Consider the following 24,113-nt stretch of genomic DNA (forward strand, 5'->3'; position numbering starts at 1 on the left):
ACTGCATTATAAATACAACCACTTTTTTTTAACACTTTCCTTCTAGAGTTATTTATTTGGGTTCATTCTGAAACCATTAGAATTTAGCCTTATAGCATGGAGTCTCATTATAGCCCTGTAACTACACCTTATAACCAAAAGTATTTGGACACCTGACCTTCACACCCACATGTAGTTCTTCCCCAAATTGTTCCCACACAGTTTGAAGCACACAATTGTCTAGATTGTCTTTGGAACTAAGAAGCTCAAAGCTGTTTCAGCATGAAAAGGCCCCTGTTTACAAAGTGAGGTTTATGAAGGCATGGGTTGCCAAGGCTGGTGTGGAAGAACCTGAGTGGCCTGCACAAAGCCCTGACCTCAACCCCACTGAACACTTTTGGGATTATTTGGAACGCAGACTGTGCATCAGTGCCTAACCTCACTAAAGCTCTTGTGGCTGAATGAGCACGAATCCTCAGAGTCACACTCTAAAATCTAGTGGAAAGCCTTCCCAGAAGAGTGGAGGCTATTATAACAGCAAAGGGGGACTAAATCTGGAATTGGATGTTCAACGTATACATATGGGCGTGACTATTGAGGTGTTCACATACTTTTGGCCATATAGTGTATTAAGCATACACACCAGAATGCACACTGTACTCGAAAGACAGATAGGCAGCACCATTCATGGGTCCTATTTTTTTTTAATTCAAGTGTTTCCATCCTGAAGAACGAGTACAGTACAGAAAAAGCTGCGCCTGCTATTATCCAGCTCTTATTTTAATCAAACCAAGAAACACCACAAAACTGGTGCTTTTTTAGTGTATTCCTTTGTGTAATTTGTACTTGATGTTTATTATACCTCTTTTGTTTTTCATATGTGCCTTTTCAATCACTGCTGATGACATGTTATGTGATAGAGACACAGACTTAAATAAATTAACCCTTAGTGGACGTTTCACTCTGTGTAATCATTCAACATAACACTTGACCATAGACTGGACGAATTTACAGCCTGGGCTAGAAAGAAATCAGACCCAGCCTTACAACTTCATATGATCACTTGTGCTGCTGTAGTTTTTTTTGTTTTTTTTTTAATGAAATTATTTTTCTTCAAAGTAAAGGATGGCTTCCCTGCTGAAAAAAAAAAAAACTATAGAAACCCTCATAGAATCTGTAATGGTTTTAATGGTTATAATGGGATTGTATTGGTTTTAATGGAAACTCTAATGGTCCCTCTAATGGTATTTGTAGTGGACACCATTAAGGACCGGTAATGGTAATGGTAATGGTTTTAATGATTACCTGATGTAATGGTATTTGTAGTGGAAACCATTAGAATTTCTGTGATGGTTTCTGTTGTTTTTTTCAGGAGGGTTAGACCTTCTCGCCCTGTTAATAGCCATCACAAAGGCAGGTTACATCTGTTACAAATCTTAAAAGATGCTGCTGGTAACATTAGGTACGCTAACTTTTTAGAAGTGGTTGATATTAGCACAGGGCGTAGCGGGTAGCAGTGCTGCCTCTCAGCTACAGGGTCCCTGGTTCGAACCTAAGCTTGACTTGCTGTGTGGAGGTGTGTATGTTCTCCACACATCCTTGTGGGTTTCCTCCAGGTTCTCTGGTTCCTTCCCATCTCTCATAAACATGCTAGTAGGTGTGTTGGCTAATCTAAGCTGAACGGGTGTGTGAATGTGTGTGTACACGGTGCCGGGTGATGTGCTGCGATGTGCTGGGTGTATTTCAACTTCACACAGTGGATCACACAGTGGATCACACAGTGGATCCACTTCACATGGTGGATTCTCCAGATCCACTGTGACCCTGCCGAAGGTAAAGCGGTTACTGAAGATGAATGAATAAATGATTATTTATGCCTTTTGTCTTTTTATTTATTCTTTTTTTTTGTATTGCTTTAGTACTACTGATTATGAAATTATTAGGCAGTAATGTGATGTATGACATTGCTTCGGTGATCAGTTAGTAATGACTTTATTTTGGCCAGTAGGTCATCGGAGCTCGGTTAGTACTGCCTTAATGTAGAATGGACGCGGAAGTGACAAGGTAGCTTCACCTTCCTGATCTATGATTGGCTAGTTGTTCATGCTCACAAGAAATCCACCAATTGGAACGCGTAGTTATCTGAGTCTAGTGGGTGTGGGCGGGACTTATTGGAATACAGGCGTGAAAGGATAGCTAACGCCCTAGCTGAGCAAAATAATCACCGTTGTAAGCGTTACCATTTTGCAGGAATGGAGCTGAGTGAAATTTTATACAACAAGGCGGAATATATCGAGACAGTATGTGAATGTTTTATGTTTTTTTACAGGTTGTATGTAGTGCAAAAGTGGCTGTATTGAGGAGGAGTTGCTAACAGAGCTAGGAGGCTAACAGTGATAACTAAGCCTTTCTGTACTTTCAGATGTCTGTGATTGGCAATGATGTATTTATTTATTAATTCATAGCTAGCAAAACATTTCTGCAAAGCTGACATATTCTCAGAGGGAGAAGTGAGCCTAAACCTCATCTTCCTTTAAATGAAATTGCATTGTTGGCTTTGGGGTGGTGCAGTAAGCAGTTAGTGTTTTCAGTGCAGATTTCAATGGAAGGCCATCAGTGAGAAACTGATGACTGGGTCTCCTGTATGATGGGTGTTTTCCTGCACAAACACAACAATCCCTTCATAACAGTGTGTTAAAATGTGAAAATGCAGGAGGACAGATAAACAGCCATGTTTCTTAAACCAAAATTGGTGTTTTTAGAGCCTTTTTGTTATTGTTCTTTGGTGTTTTGGATAACAATATAGTTAGGTTTAGGTTTAGATTAGATTCAACTTTATTGTTATTGTCAGAGTACAGAGACATGAAATGTAGTTAATATCCAATCAGTAGTGCAAATAGCAAATAAGGTAAGTGAGGTTATGATGTAATAAGTTAAGATAACAATGTACAGGTAAACAGTATGATGCAAATGGTAATTAAGTGAAATGAAATAAATAAGAATTAGGGCTGCACAGTATATCGAAATGATCGAAAGATCGTGATATGCATATCGCAAGGGCTTGTGATAACAGAATGATTTTAATAATTGAAAATGTTATGAAAAGTCAAAGTTTTAGGGCAACGCAGATAGCAGAGAATGCTTTCTTTTTCTCAAAAGAACATGAAACATGTATGTTGGTTATGTCATTTTCAGTTCTTAAAAATATATGTGTATATATATATATATATATATATATATATATATAATATAATATATATATTATAATATAATATATATATATATATATATAATGTGTGTGTGTGTGTGTGTATGTATATATATATATATATATATACACACACCCACACACACACAGTACTGTGCAAAAGTTTTAGGTACGCTATTTTTTTTTTTTAGTACAAACTTTGTATAGATTTTTATTTTATGACTTCTACATTATTGATTCAGTACAAAAACATTTTAGAATTCCAAACATTAGTTTTCCAGCACAAAATTAAATGTTACAGAAAAGTGTTTGTATGTCAGTAAAGAAAGCAGCAGATTACACAAGAGACACTTTTCAGTCAATAAAACATAATGAAGGCTGCTGGGTTTTGCTGCAAAAATAAGAAGAAAGTGCGACAGTCAAAGTCTCCAGAAGACCTGTGGCTGCTTCTGCAAGATGCTCAGTAACACTTACAGCTCATTTCCTTATAAAACTGCACCTGAGACTACTATTTTTATTTTTTTTTTTTAAAGCGAAGGATCGTCACACCAAATATTGGCTTTGTTTCATTTATTACTGTTTACTGCTCTTTATAGTTTTTTTTTTAATGTAGAAACATTTAGTTTCATTATTTTTGAAGGCATCTTTGCTCTACAGCATTTCTTTACATGTGCCTAAGACTTTTGCACAGTACTGTATATACATATATATCATTTAAGTTGATTTTACATGCTTTAGCATTATCCTACTGCATATCGTATGATTTAGTAAGTTATCGCATATTACATTTATCTTCAATATCATGCAGCGCTAATAAGAATTAGATGAAGTATTTTGAGATAAACAGTATACAGGTAGAGGTAAAGAGCATGATGCATGCACTATGATGTAGTGGATAAAATGCAGACGTGCAAATAACAGTCTGATATAAATAATTGTAGTAATGACAGTAAAGTGCAACAATGCAGACTTCTGTAGAGTTTTCCTGATGAGAGACGTACAAACTGTCCGTGGTGGGGACGGGATGTATCCTTGATGATCCCACTCGCTCTTCGCAAGCAACGCTTTTGATAAATGTCCGAAATGCTGGGCAGCTGTGTTCCAGTGATGTGTTTGGCAGTTTTCTCCACCTGCCATAGTGTCTTCTGGCCACGCACTGTGCACTCGTCGTTATTGCTTTCAATGGTACAGCGATAGAAGTTCACCATGATCTGAGGAGCAAGGTGAGCTTTCTTCAGACTCCTCAGAAAGTACAGGTGCTGTTGCGCCTTTTTGAGGACAGAGGAGGGGTTGAGGTTCCAGGAAAGGTCAGCGGAGATGTGGACACCTAGAAACTTGAAAAAAAAATATATATATATATATATATATATACACACGTATATTCTTGTTTTAATTTTGTAGGTTGTCATCCTTGTCAGGGAAAGGATTCAAAAATTTTGATAACTCATCCAGTACTGTGCTTGTCCAGTTAAATGCTCTCTAGAGCATATATGTCCCGCCCCTGGGGGCGGGGCTTGCTCACCGATAGCAGTGTGTTACCCGAAAACATGGTTCGTCTGTAGGTTTTTTGGTTTCGTCTTCTTGCACACTGTTCCAACCATCCCTTGGTTGGAAATCAATGGTGAAGAAGGTGAAATTTGTGCAAGTTCACAGTTATCTGACAGACAAACACTTTCCGGAGGAGTGTTTTACTCACTCGGGGCTGTTCAGTGCTGGAATAGCTCGCTACCTCAGACTGATCAAGAATGTCAGTACATCTTTCTCTCACTTAACTTTTTGCTGTTCTCCGTATTTATGTCGTTCCTAAGCTATCGTTGAGTTTGTGTAGATTCGGCGTGTGTGTGGCGCATCTCAAACAGCGTAAATAAGCCAAGCACGTCAACACGCCATCACTCTGACTTCCTGAAGGAAATACCATCAACATACGGAATCAAATCTCAGCTCTCAAGCCGTTTCAAGTTGCCTTGTATTGTACATGATGCTGATAAATATTTCTCACAGAGTTACACCTATAGTAGCCATTATTATGGGAACTCTCTTACAGATTTCTTGTTTGAATATTTCTTGTATTTCATGTTCCCTGCAGGCGTCAGGCAATAAAGTGAGCAGGCAGTCGGTTCTGTGTGGGAGCCAGAACATCGTCCTGAACGGAAAAGTGAGCCAAGATGGACATCTCCGTGGCTTTAAGTGTAATATCACCTGTCTGTTAGTCTGCAACTGTTAACACGGTTTTCTGTCTCTTATCAGACCATAGTGATGAACGACTGCATCATCAGAGGAGATCTGGCTAACGTCAGAGTTGGCAGGCACTGCGTCATCAAGAGCAGGAGCGTGATCCGGCCGCCGTTTAAAAAGTTCAGCAAAGGGTAAGGAGCTGGACTTATCCAATCAAGATCCACAAAATCAGGAAGAGAGAGAAATTTAATTTATACAAACAAGATACTTGTTTATTAATTGGTTCTGATTATTTTTTTCAACTCCTTGAAAAGTTATTATCTTGAAATTATTTTTAAAAAAATGCAGCTTTTCATGTTACCAAGAAACCACAAGCTCTGAAGATTCTCTCATGCCAAAAACCTACTGACTGTTACAAAGCACTGACACTGGAGACTCCTTCCATCAAAAAAAAAAAAAAAGACTTCTCCTTACAGAAAACTTCACCACGTCAACGATTACATGCTTCATTGTTACGTAACAACACATCTTAATCCGTTTATTATTAAACCTTACTGAGATTACGTGGAACATCTGCAATACGAGTTCCTGTGAATTAGCTGTTACTATAGAAACGATACCGTGTTGGAACGATGCACATCAGTTTAAAGCCGTGATTTGCAGCTGGAACTGGTTTCAATCTAAAAATTAAATCAACACCCTGATCAGAATCAAGCATTCAGCAGCGCTGGGGTGGCATTTCAGGTTGTTATGCAAGATCCTGTTTTAGCAGTCACAAACATAAGTTCTGTTTTTATAGTGTTTCCATATCGGAAATTAGAGTTACGGTAGTTTTTTTGCAGAAAACAAATGCTTCGAGAAGCATTAGATGGCCTTTAGCTGGTCTTTAGTGCTAATATAGTGCAATATCTCAGCTGATCAACATGAAGATCATATAAAAGGATTTTGATTACATATAAAAGGATTTTTTCCTTTTTTTTTCTCGACATTACACGAAGACCGGAGCTCTCACAGGTTCTCACAGTAACCGCTGTATTGCACTGGGACAGTATTATCATTGTGAGGTCCAGGGACCCCCTGGGGTCCGTGAAACATTTCCTTACAATGGCGTAAATCGCAACCAACATTATCAGTGTTATTATATTTAGGGGTCCAAGCATCAAAGTCAACTCAGTGATTTCCTAATGCGTTAGGAATAGAAAGCTCTGTGCTCTCCAAAATATTATTTTAAACAATGTTCGTGAAATAAATCCATACTGAGTGGGTCCATGGTATTTATTTTATAGTTAAAGGGGGCTACAAAAAGTTTGAGAACCACTACACTAGGCCATTCGTACAGTAGGCATTTTAGACAAGTTGTGCTAATGTGGAAGATCAAATCAAATCTGATACGGAATCAGACTTTCACAGACAGTATTGTCCATGGAACGAGTACTCAGTATAGGATATTTGTCTTGTTTCCACAGGGTGGCTTTCTTCCCCTTGCACATCGGAGATCACGTGTTCATAGAGGAGGACTGTGTTGTAAACGCGGCTCAGATCGGCTCATACGTTCACATCGGGAAAAACTGCGTCATCGTACGTAGTTTCTGTCTATTCAGTCGATCCAGTTTTATTCCTGTGCTGCTTTAAACACCTGACACGAAGCAGATTTACCCTACGTTCACACTAGCGACGGTCAAGTCTTCTGTAGTGTGTCTTATGTATTTACATGTTAACGTGCCAGGCTTTGTAGGCAAATTAGCTAAGCAAGCTAACTGTACAGGGTACAAACACACACCAGAGGCACCAGCGATCCCTGCTACTTCCTTCCACTTCCTTTCTGCTGTCGCTTTGTCTCGTGCCTCTGTCTCTGAAATCGAGGCGCGCATAGAAAATGACTTGCCACTTTTTTACTTCCTAGTGTGAACGTAGGGTAAAGAAGCAAACTTCAGACACCAAGTATATCTTAGCTAATCAACACACCCTATTCATTGTATAGTACACGTTAACACCACAGTGGATTGAAGATGAGTGTGTGTGTGTGTGTGATGATTGTGACGGAAAGGAACTGCACAATTTATGACACACTCTGAGTCACACTCTGAGTCAATTCAGAACCAATTCAGTATACAGTGCATCAGAATCACAGATCCAGCTGCCTTGTTATTAAAGAGAGGTGTGTGTGTGTGTGTGTGTGGTGCAGGGTCGGCGGTGTGTGTTGAAGGACTGCTGTAAGATACTGGATAACACAGTCCTGCCTCCTGAGACAGTCGTTCCTCCGTTTACAGTGTTCTCCGGATGTCCAGGTCAGTGCCCTTGCATTTACAGTTGTGATATGTTGTGAGGGAACAAAGAGAGTGAAAGAAAATAAAAAGAATATAAAAATATTTCAGTGAGTGTGAATAAAACACAATGGGGCATGCTGTTATAGGGAAAATAATCAACGACAGGGTGGCGAGTTACTGTCACCTATAACAGCAGGTCACAAAGTGTTTTATTGCTTTTATACCACAGCGATTCGCCAACAGTTACAATTTTTTTTGTCTATTAATAAACACATCATAATTTTATTCATTTATATTTACATTTAACATTAAGGGACGTCCAAGGATCAAGCTATTTCATGTTATCACTTGTGTCATAGCAGCTGTAAACAGTTGCTCACTCACCAGCCTCTCATCTTCGTTAATTAGTAAGATGGAAAAAAATGCAGCTTATCATGCTCCAGATAAACCAAAAAAACTGCTGCCCTGAACATTGACTCATGCTGGAAATCTTACTGACAGTTACTTACACTGTATGAAAAAATTTTAAATAAACAATTCCATACAGAAAGCTTCACTATATTAATGATATATGTTTTTCATTGTTAAATAACATGTCCTGCATCTGTTTATTATCATGCTTAGGTTAATAATAAACTGGCTGAATGATAACGTATTAGAATGAGCGCATTAGCAGAAACATGTGATTTGTTCTGCAGCCAGAGCTATTGTCAGAGCTGTTGTTATAGAAACACCTTCTGACCACTCAGATTAGAGAATTCAACAGCACTGTGGTATACGTAAACAAGTATTGTGCACTTATATGAAAAGAATCCACAGCGGGGTGGTGTGATGCGGTACAACGCGAAGCAGAGTGCCTTTACCATTACTAAGTGGATTATTTTCGTATAACTGCATGGTGTAGTGTGCGTTATTCCGCTTGTAACACAGCGATTTGCCAACGAGTACAAGGAGTAATTATTAATGAACGATACATCGCACATTCTAGCATTTTATAGTTAGATTTAATGTTGTGGGACGTCCAAGAGACAAGTTAGTTCCTATTATTACTTGCGTTATAGCAGCGATAAACAGTCATTCTCTCTGAGCATCACCTTCTGTCCCTCTCTTTCTCTCTCTCGCTGTCTCGCTCTCTTTCAAATAACGTAGTTTGTCACTTTCCAAAGCACCGTGACTGTTACAAAGCACTGACACTCGAGACTCACACATTGTTTTTTGTTGATTATTAGTCTTAGATCATGTGGAGCGTCGGCCGTACAAGTCTCTGTGTATGAGTTGTTACTATAGAAATTAGAAATTAGAATTAGAAGGAGCACATTAATATAAACCTATGTACTGTACGTTTATACAAAAATAATGCACACCTTCTGAGCAGAAAGAATTAAATAACCGCAAATCTAATGATTGGTCAGCTGCTGGAACACCCATTCTGAAATTTCTCAACATTCAGTCAGTCATACACACTAGCTAATTGTCCTGTGTCACGCATACTAGCATGTGCTTCCTGCAAGATCTTTCAAACTGCTGTTCGTGCTACATCACCAGGCAGCTGAACACACTCGGAGGAGAGCACTAACTGTCCTCACACAGCCACAACTGGCTTAGTGTTAGTCTGATTGACAGGAGAGTGAGTGTGCCGTCTCTCCCACACAAAGAGCACAGGCAGCCAATTTTGCTCTCTTTGACTCCCGATCACGGATGGTTGTGGACTTGCGATGTCCCGACAATATGGCCGACGCTTATCTGTTGCACCATTTGAGAGCCCATTGTTAGATAAAGCTATCTGCAAAGCAGAGTTTGATCTGAGGCTATACAGCTTATGCTCATCACACAAGAATGGACAAGAATCTAAATGATCTCAAATCTAATTTTGTTTTATTTGTTTTTAGGTTTATTTACCGGAGAGCTGCCAGAGTGCACACAGGAGCTGATGATCGATGTGACCAAGAGCTATTATCAGAAATTCCTCCCACTAAGCCAAATCTAACCTGCGACGATCTCTTAAAATCGGACTCTCTATCCGTCACCATTTCCTCCCTTCGCTGAAATATGAAGGATGTTTTCCAGTGATGTCCGTCTGATACAGATCTGTTTGTCTTTAGTGTAAGTCCATGAACACTGCGTTTTATATTTAAGCACTCTACATGTAAGTGTGTGTGTGTGTGTGTGTGTGTGTGTGTGTAGGTTGATCATTACCCTGAGCAGTGTGTGCTCACCAGATCACCAGACTCAAGTCATGAGGTGCAGAAGCTGAAACATGTTTCTATGAAAGCTTGTATTTATTGTGTAGATTCTGCAGCACGACATCTTTCTCTGTGCAAACACACCCTCGCTGCGTATAACAGATATCAAATGACTCGTGGTATGATTTTTTTTTTGTTCATATATATATAATTTTCAGTACATGTTGGAGAAATGGAACCTACTTGTAAAAGAAAGATTATTTCTAGGTGACATACATTGTTTAACCTGTATGTATGTGTGTGTGTGTGTGTGTGTGTGTGTGTGTTCAGTTGTTTACCAGTTTAAATTAATAACCCTGAATGGACAAATAATAAATTTATTAGCTAGCCCACTAGACAAGTAAAAGCTCTAGTGATACACTCTTCCTGTTTTGGTTGCCTGGAAACCTAACTGACTAGGCTAAAAAGTGGTTTTAACGTATTACAGTAACGCTGCATTCGAAGTCGGAGTTTGGAATGGCATTATTTTTGACCTCTGTTGGTTCGAGCTATGAAGTAGGGGGGAAAAAAACATGGACGCATCCATGTTTGTCTTTTGTTAGCAACAATCTTGCTAGCTAACTGAAGAGTGATCTATATTTTCCCTCCTCAAACAGCAATCTGTCTAGTCAGTGTCCCAAAAGTCTCCGTATACAGGGGGCTGTTTGCCAGGACCACATCGGTTACGCCTTCATCAGTGGATGTTGGCGGACGTCCACTTCTCAGCTGATCCGCAACACTTCCAGCCTTTTTTGAATTTGTTAATAAGTTTGGCAGCAGTGTCGTGCGTGATGTGCTCGCCACGTTTCCTGTTAACGTCCATCGCAACCTTGCGACAGCTTCCCGATCCAGCCATGAGAATGATTTCAATACGTTCTTCTTCTGTCAAAGGCATTCTGAAAAGCTATCTGAAAAAAATATATAATACAAAGTAAGAATGAACAATTTCGGAAGACATTTTGCTAAAAAGTGTTAATTTCCCCTACGTGTGGAGACTTTTGGGACACCCTGCAGATTTAACGAGCTAAAATGTGTGTATGCTGTGCACAGCCATGTTGATTTGACGTCCGTCCCTGAACGCGGAGTTGAGACCATCCTGACTCCTCGAGTAGGAATTCTGAGTTGAGAGGGTGTTTTCTTTGTTTTTTCCTCGTCGGAGTTTGGAAATTACGAGTTACAACCTTTAGCTGAATACAGGATACTATATGGTGAAGTAGTTATCTAGCTATTAATACAGACTAAATGAAACAAGTATAGATCATCACAAAGCACATTGTGTTTACAACCCTAACAAAAAATAAATAAATCAAAACATGGATGAATGTTTCGGCATCACACATAAAAGATTTGATTCGAATCTGGCTAGCGTCTTTATTTGTGTTGCTCTGACCCGCGTTCTTTTACAGTTAAAACACTGCTCAATAATAAATAGAAACATCTGGTGATTTTTTTTAAAAAACACAGTAGCATGTAAACATCATGAACAATAATGAAAGATTAGGCGATTCATTTGTCATAAAAAAATTAACTTCACAGCCAACGAGACAAGATAAAACGAGATAATAAAAAATAAATAAAATTATTAGTCACTGAGGGTCCATTCCGAGAGCCACTGCTGACACTGCGCTCGTTCCTCCTCACTCTCCTCCACACTCTTCCTCCTCCTCCTCCTCTTTTTCTCTTCTTCACTCGCTAACTTCTCCTCCTCCCTTTGTCGCTCTTCTGCTTTAGTTCTCGTTATTATTTCAGTCAATAAGCTCTCAAGACTATGAACACGTGTTTCTGGCGTCCATTTGGGGTCGAGTTCGGAAACGAAGGGATCGGCAGTTGTGACCTCGATGAGCTCGTGCTGCAGAGGGATTCGGAGGAAGTAGGCGTGCAGCATCATGCGATACGGAGCGTCGTCTGTACCGAGGCTGTAAGTGAAGTCGCCTACGATGGAGTGACCGACGGAGCTGCAGTGCACTCGGAGCTGATGGGTGCGTCCTGAAAGGGAAGAGTAACGATTTCAGTTCTAAACGTCCTGAAATGGGGAAATATTTTAAAAAGGGTCTGAAAAGAGAAAAATATTTCAAAAATGTCCTATAAGGGAAGAAAATACAAATACAAAAATGAGAACTATAGGCCCTAAAACCTTTGTTCTCGTTCCTTTTACTTTATTAGTCTTATTGATTATTGATTTATGTTTACTTCAATGAATCCTCTGTGTAACATTGAGAGCTACACTCACTGGCTACTTTATTAGGAACACCTGTACACATTCATGCAGTTATCTAATCAGCCAATCATGTGGCAGCAGCACAGTGCAAAAAAATCAGGCAGATGCAGGTCAAAAGTTTCAGTTAATGTTCACGTCAAACATCAGAGTGAAGTGTGATTTCTGTGACTTTGATCGTGGCATGTTTGTTGGTACCAGATGTGCTGATCTGAATATTTCAGAAACTGCTGATCTCCTGGGATTTTCACACACAACATTCCCTAGAGTCTACACAGACTGTTGAGGAAAGACAAAAAACACTGAGTGAGTGGCATTTCTGTGGGTCAGAGGAAATGGCCAGATAGACTCAAGCTGCCAGGAAGGATATAGTAACTCAAGTAATCACTCTTTAGAACCGTGGTGAGCAGAAAAGCACCTCAGCATGCACAAAACATTGAACTACTCCTGTCAGCCGAGAACAAGAATCTGAGGCTATCACAGGCATAGACTCACCGAAACTGTGTTGGTGAGTCTGTGCCCATGATAGTCTCAGATTCTTGTTCTTGGCTGACAGGAGTGGAACCTGAAGTGGTTTCTGCTGCTGTAGCCCATCCACCTCAAGGTCTGATGTTTTGTGCATTCTGAGATGCTTTTCTGCTCCAACAACCATGCCATCGTTAAAGTCACAGAGATCACTTTTTTTCCCCCCATTCTGATGTTTGATGTGAACATTTCCTGAAGCTCTTGACCTGTATCTGCATGATTTTATGCATTGTTCTGCTGCCACATGATTGGCTGATTGGACAACTGCATAAATAAGCAGGTGTACAGGTGTTCCTAATAAAGTGGACAGTGAGTGTACATTCCCTGTATGAGATGTGTGATAGAAATAATAATGTTTACCTGTAAGAGGCTGCAGGAGAACTTTAGTAACAGGTTCTCTGTCATATGATCCATATTCTAATACAGTTAATAATGTTTGGCTGGGCTTGGGATTCTCACATCCTATCACCAAAATAGAAAAAGAGAGAGAGAGAGAGAGAAAAAAAGAAAACTGATGAAACTTTCATTTACTCTGAGATGCAGTTTAATAGATCCACTTGTCTAGCAGCTATTTTCATCCACAGGATCAACAATCACATGTACTGTTTTGCTTTTTTATTCAAATTCGCGTATATAATAAATGACTTTCCTGGGTTTAGACAGGTTTAATGATGCGATGGATTGTATCAATACCACAATGCACGCTTTGAATGAGCTGTTACTATAGAAACAACAACGTTTTAGAGCAAGCATGTTAATGTAAAGCTGTGATTTACCCTGCAGCCAGCACGAATATCAGAGCTGCTGTTATAGAAAATGAATCAAAACCTACTGACCAATCAGATTTGAGAATTCAACGGCACTGTGTTTTAACTGGGGCTTAATTCCCATGTAAGAGATGCATGTGAGATCCTCATGATTCTGACCTTCTGTTCCTTCCACACACATCATATGGGTTTTTCCCTCGGTGCTGTTTTTACCAATGGCAGCGTCCAGCACCATTCTGCTATCAGCCACAGTGCCTCGAACCTACACAGGAAACAGACATGTTTATGACTGATAGTGATAGTGACATACTTCAAGGTGACTGAAGGCAGATGTTTGACCTTTATTCATGAAACTGCTGTCTGACATCAATACGAGCACAAATCATGGATCAGCTTCAGCTGCATGAATCCTCCAGCCTACTTGTCTTTCATTTTTATGTCATATGCATACAGCACATCTTAAACTCATACACATCTAATTTACATTTAAAACACACCCTGATTTATGCAGGACCTGCGAAAGTGAGCTAATAGAAAGAAGCAGACTGCAGTTTTCCAAGATCCCAGGAAAGAAGTAAGGGAGAAAAAAAAAAAAAAAAGATTTCAGTGAAGCTGATTTAAAGGTTCTTTGTCTTAAGTGGCTGCAAATAAATGTTGTTCTTGGTATCCTCAAAAATGGCATAAAAGATGTGCACAAAATGAAAACTACAAAAAAAAAAATCAAATCAACTGTATACAGACAGATATGAAAGTGTGCTCTTTGTATATAAAGTTGTGTAAGGCTGATATTTGGGGGAAAAAAACCTCTCTCACCAGTAGTTATTTATGGGAAATCTATTTATGGCTGTGTTTTTTATTCATTTTAGAACTCCAATAGGTCAGATTGAACAGAAGTATGGAAGTGTATATACATGCTGAAAGAAATGTGTTGTAATGCTGACATTAAAAATGTTTGACATCCAAGCATCTCTGAATAGCCCATCTGTGTCAAGACCACATTCAGGTCAGTGCTCTACAGTACGTCTTGTACCCAAAAATATGCTAGAAAATGAAGGACTAACTAATAAAGATCTACACATTCCAACCCCCATTTACAAATGCTGACACTAAACCCCATTACCTAGATTTTCGTATGAGGTTCTCGTGATTATCAGCTTTATTTTCATTATTACTTCTAGAACTCTTACTCATACTATACTTGCTATAATTGTTAATCTCGATGTTGACTGTTGTTAAAACGGTACATTCAAACTTACACACACTCTCTGTGTGAGTTTGATTGTACCGACACTCCAAAGATGAAACTTATGAAAAGTGAAATACTTTAATGAATACAGGCCAGTGTGTGTCAGGTGAGGTAGGTGTGTGTGTGTGTGTGTGTGTGTCAGTACCAGAGCAAGATAAGCCTTGGTTACTGTTCTGTCTTTGAAACAGCGATACGCTCTTCCAGCTGCTGCTTTATTCAGCGCCACACACAGTGCACCGCTGGTGGAAAAGTCCAGCTGATGGCAGAACCTGCACAGAGAACACAAACCGTCCACACACATACATACACACAGAGACACAGAGAACCAAGTCAAACTCTACAGTGGCTCCTTGAAAACACACAAACACCCAACACTGCGCAGGTCACTATACCAAAGCTGTAGCAGGAATCTATGTTTACGCAGATTGGTGTTCACCTACTGTACGTGTTTATGCGTGTTCACCTGAAGCCGTAGTGTGTTTGAGGGTCGGCGAGCTGAGGGAATCGGTGCTTCAGTTGTTTCTGCACCGTGTGCGTTTCACTCCACAGTTTGCTGTCGATGCGAATGTCCCAGTGTTTATTGAGCACCAGGTAATCAGCACTGTGGTACAACACACACAGGTTCTCCACACTCGCCGGCTCCATGCCACCTGATTCTTTTTTATTAAGATAATAAAAATCAAAATGATTCTTTTTGTTAGGTTCCTCTCACTTACAGCTTGGGTCACGTCACACAAATAACAAACTGTTCAAAAAAAAAAAAGTACATCCTGCTGAAAAAAAACAATAGAAACCTTCTCAGAAATTTGATTGGTTTCCACTTCAAATACCATTACAAACCATCAGGTAAGCATTAAAAACATTACCGGTTCTTAATGGTATCCACTTGACATAACATGCCACCAATAGAAAGCAACAAATTACCAGTAGAGACTCATAGGGACCATTAGAGTTTCCATTAAAACCAATACAATTCCCATTATAACCATTTAAACCATTACTGATTCTATGAGGGTTTCTATTATGTTTATTTTTTCTATTGTTTTTTTTATTTCAGCAGGACAGTGATAAATGACACATATAGACTGGAAATAAAATACATCATTGTAGATATAGAATACAGACAATATATACAACCACATTAAATAATTACATAAAATGCACTTATATTCTGAAATTCTCTGAAAGTCTTTTCATGCTACATTCTTCCACTGTGTGCCGCCATTTTAGATTCAGCAGAATGTTAGGGTCATTTACTCCTCCAAATAGTAGGAGCTTGCCGTTTTGTAACACCTATCCCTACTCTATCTCTATCCACTACTAGGTTAACCTGTCAAAATATTTAAACAGTCTCTGAAAACATTTATTTTATTTATCAGAAGAAATAAAACTGAACATTTTTTGGTTAAAGCTCCACCAACACTGACCTCACATTTAGCCTCACGTGCGCTAAGATTCTTATTCCTTACTAACAACCAACGGAATATTCTGGAAAATAAAAGCTGGAAAATAAGTGTGGATTATAAATAAAATCCGTGAACTTAATGAAAATAAAAACTGCGTTATAAACTAATAAAAGTAAGCACATCAACATCTCTGTGAAAGCCTTAGTTACTGGCACTGTAGTGAGGAACAGGCTACTTCCGGTATTCTTTCAAAGTAAACTGTGTCCCAAATGACGTACTATACACTACGCACTTACACTACGCACTTACACTATGCTTATGTACTCTACGGTCTAAGGGGTAGTATCGTCTCAAATGGAACACTGACCGGAAGTCGATGGCAAATGACGTCAAATGCACACATGCGACGCCGCTAGTTTTAGCAGACTACCCAGAGTCAAAAAAAAAAAAAAAACACAGTCAACGAAAATGAATTTCACCGTATCAAGGTAACATAAACAGTAAAATGAAGAAATTCATTTTTTTATTCTGAGCAAATTTGAGCCAGCGTCACTGCCTGGTAGCCCCGCCCCTCTTCTTCTACGTAAGCAAAGCTGCGACCGTTAAGTGCATGAAGCGTTCAACATTCAACACTTCGTTCTTTAATTTCTATTAAGAATAATAATAAAGCTGATAAAATATCTCTATTGTTGAAAAAAATCATTTTGTCGTAAGGTGAAAGAGGTCTGCTAAATGTTTATTTTATGTATGTTTTGTGTTTCTGTATTGTCTTGATGAAATATATATATATAGAGAGAGAGAATTTTCACTATTCACACTATTTATGCTACAAAATGGCGTAGAATAGTGCATAAGTATGCGATTTGGGATGCGCGTTAAGAGTTTTTATTTTTTTGGGTTTTCTTTCTAAGTCAGTTAAACATCTAAATCAATATATTCAACAAAATGTGTTGACTGGAATTATTTTAATTAACATAAAAATGTAACTGAATACAAGTCAAACGTAAGCAGACGGTATATAATGGTGCGTTCAAGTCATGTCGGAAAGATGGTATTTATGACAAAGCCGTGATTACGAGTGGGAAACTCGGGATTTGCTTGAGCTCTGAGTTTCTGAGTTAGGGTCTCAGTAAGAAAACATGACGGAATCAGTGGCTGCAGCGTCTGTAGTTGAGGGTAAATCAGTTGAAATTGAATGGGTCAGGCTTTTTTATTTACAATGAAACAAGCTAATTGCCTGCACAAGATACGATAGCATTGTACAATAACGATTTAATATGTAACGATAAAGTTTACAGTGGCTTCATAAATTGACTAAAAACATTTTTAAAAAAAAAAGGCAATGTAGTTAATTAAGAGAAGGTACACCGCCATCTTGCTCCGACCAAAATAACTTGAACGCACCTAGCGTCGTATATACGAACTTCCCAGGAGCACTTGAATGCACAGTGAGGGACGTGAGCCAGAGCAGGCTCTGTGCGCATGCGCACGCACATGCCGACTTCTCTGTTATATTTTGCTGCTATGCATTTTGGGTAAAAGAGTTTCAACAGACATGGCGTCTCGGGTACTCGTGCACTGTGTCCGCTCTGTAAGGTTATTACAGCATAGCGGGGTTATAAAATCCGCCAGCCAGAGATCACTGAGTCTGGTTCCAGCGAAATGGACGCAGCTTGTACGGGTGAGGCTTTATAACATACATCATTTCCGCCATAATGGCCTCGTGCTGGAATAATGCAGTGACCCTGCAGTGTCTTTGCTGCACTGGACAGTGTGTGGAGGACATAAATGCTCAGAACATGCTCAGATCATGCTCAGATCATGCTCAGATCATGCTCAGATCATGCTCAGATCATGCTCATACTGTTTTCTGTGTACATGTATGTCTGTGAAATAGAAACAAAGGTGCACAGGGTGACCTCTCACTTGTATTTCAGCAAGAATGTTCAGAAATGAGTATGCCACATTTAGCTGAGTTTCTTGATAATACTATAATACTACACCTGTTTATTATCTCATTAATTGGATCTGGTGTATTAGAGTCACCAAAGTTCACTCAACTCTTAACATACATGATCATTCATTCATTCATCTTCAGTAACAGCTTTATCCTGCTCAGGGTTAAAGTGGCTCTGAAATCTATCCCAGGAACACTAGGCATGAGGATGTGATGCAAGTCCATTGCAGGGCCCTACGTGCACAGACATTCACACGTATTGCCAATTTAGTGGAACCCTGAACCAATTTTGTGGGAGGAAGCCAGAGAATACAGAGGAAACCCATGTGAACGCATATGAAACTTAAGCTCAGACAGGGACTTGGGAGCTGTCACATGATCAGAGATGGCCAAACCTTGATTTTGTTAAATAACTATATTATACGCTGACATGGTGGCTTAGGGGTTAGTACGTTTGCCTGGTACCTGCGGGGTTGGGGGTTCGATTCCTGACTTCACCCTGTGCATGAATTTCTTTTGCATGTTCTCGTTGTGCCTCAGGGGTTTCCTCCAGGTACTTAGATTTTCCTCCTCCAGTCCAAAGACATGCCTTGTAGTCTGATTGGCATCTCTAAATTGCCCGTGGTGTGTGTGTGTGTGTGTGTGTGTGTGTGCACGATTGTGCCCTGAGATGGGTTGGCACAGGGGCATCGTCATGCTGGAACATGTTAGAGCTTCTTAATTCTACTTAAATCCTAACGGTACAGCATATCATGACATTCTACACAACTTGTCCTTTTAAAGGACGTTTAGTCTGTCCATCTCTTTCACCTCCTCATTTCCATCTTCCAAAGCTTCAACTTTCAGTCTAATACCACAGTCAGTGCTATCATGTTCATCACGTTGTAGATCCCTAGCTAGCCTTAGCCGTAATTCAGCATGACTACGTCGTATAGCTGCACTGCATTCTGGAACTTCGAGTCCAGTGTTTGGTGCCTCTACTATTTCTGGAAAATGGCGAGTGAGAAAAGATGATCTCACGTTTTTGCTTTTAGGAGCTAACAGCAAAGGCTGATGGTCATCTCGTACATTTGAGATCATTGAAATGATCTTAATTTAATGCAACTGTGCTGGTGACGTCCCCCTGTGACATCATTGTGGCACACAGCCGGTAATTTCTCTCAGGAATATCAAAAATATAGGACCAACCAACAAATTAGCACCAGAATCACTACACACGTCACAAATATTTCAGTAAAAACATTGTTCATGCATCAACTTTTCCTTTAAACCTTTGAAATCTGAGGGCCATGTAACAAGCAAGGGAGGTTATAAGCTTCTCATGCTTAGTGCCTAAATTATTCCAGGGATCTCCAGTACAAAAAGCAAACGTCAGACACCAAACACGTCTTGGTTGATCGAATACATCCAGACTAAGGAAAAGATTGTGCGCTCACTTAGTCCCATTGCTGGCTTTCGTATTAATTGATCAGACATGATGATGACCATATTTGTTGTTTTATGTCTGTAGGTCTCCAGTCCTGCTCTGCAGCTGTGTCGGCAGTACTGCGATTCAACGCCACTAACCCTGCAGAGCATCGAAGAGCGCGTCATGAACGTCCTTAAACTGTACGACAAGATCAAGCCAGAGACGGTACGAGCTCGTATCATCGCACTTGTTAGAAGTAACAAGATGGCTCCATGAAAAATTGCATGCATAGCAATACACATACTGTATCAAATAGACAATAGATATACTGTATATGGATGCTTTTGGCTAGACAGATCAACATAAAGTAAGGTGCTGGGCCACGACAAGCTCACTTAGCAGCCTTAAAGCTCTTTAGCACAGATTATACAAGTCTCTGGAACTGTACCGTAGCATTAGAACATCGTTCGTCCAAAAGATATTCGCGCAGTTGGTGTTTAGAGAGTGCTATCTAACACATCACTCCAAAATCTCCTGAATGGATTGCGATCTGTTGACTGTGAAGGCCATGGAATATGATTTACTTCAATTTCCTCATCGAACCATTCAGTGAGGCCTTGTACTCCGTGAATGTGGGCGGAGTCATCCTGGAAAAGACCACTCCCATCAGGATAGGAACGTTTCTTCATAGGATATTGGTGATTGAAGGACAAATATATAGACAGGCACTTCCTGTGGCTTTGCGATAGTGGTTAAATATACTGCATACTGCTTTCATCATGCTTCCTGTGGCCGTGTTATAGTGTTCATACTGTATTATTGTGTTTGTTGTACTTCCTGTGGCTGAGGTGTACTGTTCGGTGGTCTGTATTACATGGTGCACGTGAACCCTGATTGTAGGGAAGTACAGTTGTAGTCATAAATTTACATACGCCTTGCAGTCCGCAAGACACAATAATAACTGAATTTACACAAATGAACCAGTTCAAAAGTTTACTTAAGCTTGATTGTTAATACTATGTGTTGTTACCTGGATGATCAACGACTGTTTTTATGTTTTGTGATAGTTGTTCATGAGTCCCTTTGTCCTGAGCAGTTAAACTGCCCACTGTTCTTCAGAAAAATCCTCCAGGTCCTGCACATTCTTTAGTTTTCCAGCATATTTGAACCCTGGTCAAATATTTGGTTCTTCTGCATATTTGACCCCTTTCCTACAGCAGCTATATGATGCTGAGATCCATCTTTTCACACTGAGGACAACTGAGGGACTCGTACACAACTATTACAAAAGGTGCAAACATTCACTGATGCTCAAGAAAGCTTTTGAACAGGATGATCAGTGTAAATTGTTATTATATTGTCTTCTGGGAAACATGTAGTGTAAATATCTTATGTTGCTTCTGAAGTGCAGTACTAAATGAAAAAAAAAGATCTTTAAGCAAAATAATAACAATTTATTGTTACTGTTCTAAATTCGTGATGGTATTTTCATCATATGATCGACGCCTAGTCGGTAGTTAGAGCAGTTCTGATTTGTTGAGTTTCATTTTCAGGTTAAATGTCAGAAAGCCAATTTAGGATTAGATGTAATCTGATCAATGAGTCCGGACCAAGTAGCGAGCCCTGAGGAATTCCTGAAGTGAACCGATAAAGCTAATATCTCTAGGCTACGTGATATTAAAGATGTGCTAAAATCAGGTGGGTGCAAAGCTCCAGATGCCCGACTCAGCATGAATGGAGAAGAAGATGTAGTGATGTAAAGCAAAACAAAGTCAGTTGTTGAGGAAGGATGGATACTGAGGGATCTACACCTCCTTGGTTTGGATAGACAAGCCGACTGAGATCAGGTCTGCATATAGAGAGCCATCTGAAATGAAAAGTGAGAAGACTCACGCTTTGCTGTTCTCAGCTCAGCGTGAACCTGAACACGACCTCTGTAACGGCAATAACGATATTTACACACAACCGTTCCTGTTCACGAGAGCACAGTGAATGATGCAAGCTAATTATGTCTCTCTTTCCACGCCACAGCTTGAGTCATCATCTCACTTTATGAAGGATTTGGGACTGGACAGTTTGGATCAGGTGGAGATTATCATGGCGATGGAAGACGAGTTTGGTCAGTGCATCAGAATATCTGCTTACAGCTTCCTGTTATCATGGAGGAAGACATTAAATGCCATATAACCTTGCAGCATTACAAATTCTAGGTTCCCTGTTGGAAATAAAGTGCTGATTGATGATAACTTTAATGTTACACACAGAAAAAAACACTAACAAATGCTAACTTAGGAACATGCTAATTAAGGAATGAAACACGACAGGGCGTGCTGTTATAGGAAAACAATCAACGACGGGGTTATGTGATGCCTGTACCACTATAATATAGCTTTTTTCGTCTTATACCATAGCAATTTGCCAGCGATTATCATTTTTTTTGTTTATTAAAAAACTTTTTTTGTCCATTTATAGTTACATTTAATGTTGTGGACATTAGGGCAGCACAGTATATCGAAATTATTGCAATATCGCTATACGTATATCGCAAGGGCTTGCGATAACTGATTGATTTTAATACTTCAAAAAGTTTAATACTTCAAAAAGTTTTAGGGCAACACAGATAGCAGAGAATGCTTTCTTTTCCTCAAAAGAGCATGAAACGTATGTTGGTTATGTCATTTTCAGTTTTTAAATATTGCATCATTTAAAAAGTTATTGCATATCACATTTTTCTTCAATATTGTGCCGCCTTAGTTCCTGTTAGTTCCTGTTTTCCCTTACGTTATAGCAGCTATAAACAGTAGTTCCCTCATTTTTTCTTGGAAGTTAATAAAACTAAAGAATGCTTTAATCAACGTTAACATCATAAGTGTTTTATATTGCATTATCCTTGTATACCAGCGGAAGTGCTAGTGTTTAAAGCTGATTCACTGCGTTTCCTGCAGGATTTGAGATTCCGGATGCAGAAGCAGAAAAGCTCCTGACTCCTGCAGAGGTTGTACAGTACATCGCGAGTAAAAAGGACGTGAACTAATAAGCAAGGCTCGCTTTCCATGTAAGCGCTCCTCTTTAACTGTGTTTCCATCCACGTTTCTCTAATGCACAGCCTCGACGATCAAACTCCTAATGACTTCCGTAAACAGCCTGCCTTTATTCTGCTCTTCAGGGACGAAAGGTTTAAAAGGTCTAGCATAAGAGATTCCTCAGCCAGTAGTTAGATCATTTCTGTTCCGTTGAATTTCAGTTTCGGAGAAGAGATAGGATAAAAGGAGTTTGACATGTCCTGTGAGAAACATTAGTAACACTGGGCCTCATTTATCAATCTTCTGTTAAAGTTATGTGGAAATGTTTGCATAACCTAAACTGAACTAAAAATTTTCCAGCAGATTGAAACAAGTTTCGGAAACACTCTTCATACTCGCCCGTGTATGTAGATGAATGTCAATCACCCGTAAATTACCAGGTGTGTGCACGGCACAGCGGATTTGCATTTGGTAACGCCCACAAAACTCCATATAAGGCGAACCTTATGCAGCTGAAATGACGAGTCAACGGCAAAAAGATTTTTTCAGAGGAAGAAGTGAAAGGCTATGTCAATAAAACTATATTATTTGTCAGCGTAACAGCCTCTGAAAAGGCCAATACCTGGAGCTGAATTACAGAAAAGGTGAATTAAGTGAGGTGAAAAGAAAATGGTTTGACATGATAACAGAAAAAATGTCCACTATACCCAGGTGATCATCATAGACACGAAGCAATCATGCCGAGAAACTGCCCTAGTTTATTTATTCATTTATTTTTTAAAATTCAAAGTGAAGTTTCTCAGTGATTCTCAGCAAGAATGAGCCAATGTGCCCACCCAATGTCATGTTCGAAGGCATGTGAGTGTCCTAAGAAGCCCAGTGATGGCACACTAGAGAGAATATGGCACTTTGCACCTTGAGACATACCAGATCGGTCACTTATTGGTCACTTAGTGCTGGCTTGAATAAAGTGTAGTACAGCATTAAAAGACGATGCCATGGAGAACAGAACTGCCTGAGTCATTACACGCCGCTCTCTTTAGTCAATTCCTGTAATGTGGGCTTTACAAAAGTGTAATTAAATTTGTGCGAGTTATTGAAATGCATAATATAGTACATGACTGGTTCACAGGATTTTTTTTTTAATGAATACCACATTTTTTATGTAAATGCTCCAATGAACGATTTACGAATAAATCTGTTCATATCCAGCTTGATAAATGAGGCCCACTGAATGTCAGTAATGTAGCAGTGTATGAGAAGCTCTGGAATTTGAGTGGATAAAAACATATTAGTTATTGATTTGTCTTCTTATTGGATTTTCTTTCGTGGTTGGTTACGTGTTTCTTTCTCACTCTTTCCACAGGCATCAAGAGTTTTCACCTGTACCATTTCTCTCCTGAACATCTTTCTGTCTCTGTCAGCAGTTTTGTGTAATGTTTAATTAAAAAAATTGTCATGCATATTTGAACAATAAACAGAAATCTAAAGTATCAGCTTTCACTGTGTCCAAACTTTAAATCTTCATCTCACAGTTGAAGATTAAGCGCCGATTAAGGGCTCAGGAGATGTACACTCGGGAGGAGAGATCCGTTATCACTTTCATTTGAAATGGTAGATGAAGCTGTTTGTTTATACATGTAAACAGTATACACAGGGCTAGGCAATATGACAATATAATATCAATATTGTGATAAATTATCTCACAATCCACT

At 39.4% G+C, this 24,113-nt stretch overlaps 3 protein-coding genes across 3 annotated transcripts; 2 read left to right on the forward strand and 1 right to left on the reverse strand.

The window, feature by feature from the left end:
* Positions 1-2,142: 2,142 nt before the first annotated feature.
* Positions 2,143-11,208, forward strand: dctn5 (dynactin 5). Its single transcript, XM_026916126.3, has 6 exons — positions 2,143-2,279; positions 5,274-5,342; positions 5,435-5,553; positions 6,829-6,940; positions 7,548-7,650; positions 9,519-11,208. The coding sequence occupies exons 1-6, from the start codon at positions 2,232-2,234 to the stop codon at positions 9,614-9,616; spliced, it is 549 nt and encodes a 182-aa protein (XP_026771927.2). The 5' UTR covers positions 2,143-2,231; the 3' UTR covers positions 9,617-11,208.
* On the reverse strand, positions 10,013-16,307 carry rpusd1 (RNA pseudouridine synthase domain containing 1). Its single transcript, XM_053239288.1, has 6 exons — positions 16,032-16,307; positions 15,068-15,260; positions 14,750-14,873; positions 13,518-13,620; positions 12,952-13,053; positions 10,013-11,837 (listed from the first exon to the last, which is right to left on the reverse strand). Exons 2-6 carry the CDS (start codon positions 15,247-15,249, stop codon positions 11,434-11,436), a joined length of 915 nt encoding a protein of 304 aa, XP_053095263.1. The 5' UTR covers positions 15,250-15,260; positions 16,032-16,307; the 3' UTR covers positions 10,013-11,433.
* Positions 16,308-17,522: 1,215 nt separating this feature from the next.
* Positions 17,523-23,891, forward strand: ndufab1b (NADH:ubiquinone oxidoreductase subunit AB1b). Its single transcript, XM_026916188.3, has 5 exons — positions 17,523-17,691; positions 19,478-19,600; positions 21,407-21,494; positions 22,321-22,430; positions 23,765-23,891. Exons 1-4 carry the CDS (start codon positions 17,566-17,568, stop codon positions 22,407-22,409), a joined length of 426 nt encoding a protein of 141 aa, XP_026771989.3. The 5' UTR covers positions 17,523-17,565; the 3' UTR covers positions 22,410-22,430; positions 23,765-23,891.
* The last annotated feature ends 222 nt before the right edge of the window (positions 23,892-24,113 follow it).

This window comes from Pangasianodon hypophthalmus, chromosome 13, assembly GCF_027358585.1.
Source record: "Pangasianodon hypophthalmus isolate fPanHyp1 chromosome 13, fPanHyp1.pri, whole genome shotgun sequence".
Taxonomy (NCBI): Eukaryota; Metazoa; Chordata; class Actinopteri; order Siluriformes; family Pangasiidae; genus Pangasianodon; species Pangasianodon hypophthalmus.

What these genes read in the sequence shown, in the direction of transcription:
- rpusd1 (XM_053239288.1), bottom strand. Translation starts at nt 15,249, where the DNA reads ATGGAGCCGGCGAGTGTGGAGAACCTGTGTGTGTTGTACCACAGTGCT. An exon ending in CAAACACACTACGGCTTCAG is followed by an intron (nt 14,874 to 15,067) that starts GTGAACACGCAT and finishes TTCTCTGTGCAG; the next exon opens with GTTCTGCCATCAGCTGGACT. An exon ending in TCTCCTGCAGCCTCTTACAG is followed by an intron (nt 11,838 to 12,951) that starts GTAAACATTATT and finishes CTTCCCTTTCAG; the next exon opens with GACGCACCCATCAGCTCCGA.
- ndufab1b (XM_026916188.3), top strand. Translation starts at nt 17,566, where the DNA reads ATGGCGTCTCGGGTACTCGTGCACTGTGTCCGCTCTGTAAGGTTATTA. An exon ending in AATGGACGCAGCTTGTACGG is followed by an intron (nt 17,692 to 19,477) that starts GTGAGGCTTTAT and finishes TTATGTCTGTAG; the next exon opens with GTCTCCAGTCCTGCTCTGCA. An exon ending in GGCGATGGAAGACGAGTTTG is followed by an intron (nt 21,495 to 22,320) that starts GTCAGTGCATCA and finishes CGTTTCCTGCAG; the next exon opens with GATTTGAGATTCCGGATGCA.
- dctn5 (XM_026916126.3), top strand. Translation starts at nt 2,232, where the DNA reads ATGGAGCTGAGTGAAATTTTATACAACAAGGCGGAATATATCGAGACA. An exon ending in AGGCGGAATATATCGAGACA is followed by an intron (nt 2,280 to 5,273) that starts GTATGTGAATGT and finishes TGTTCCCTGCAG; the next exon opens with GCGTCAGGCAATAAAGTGAG. An exon ending in AGTGTTCTCCGGATGTCCAG is followed by an intron (nt 7,651 to 9,518) that starts GTCAGTGCCCTT and finishes ATTTGTTTTTAG; the next exon opens with GTTTATTTACCGGAGAGCTG.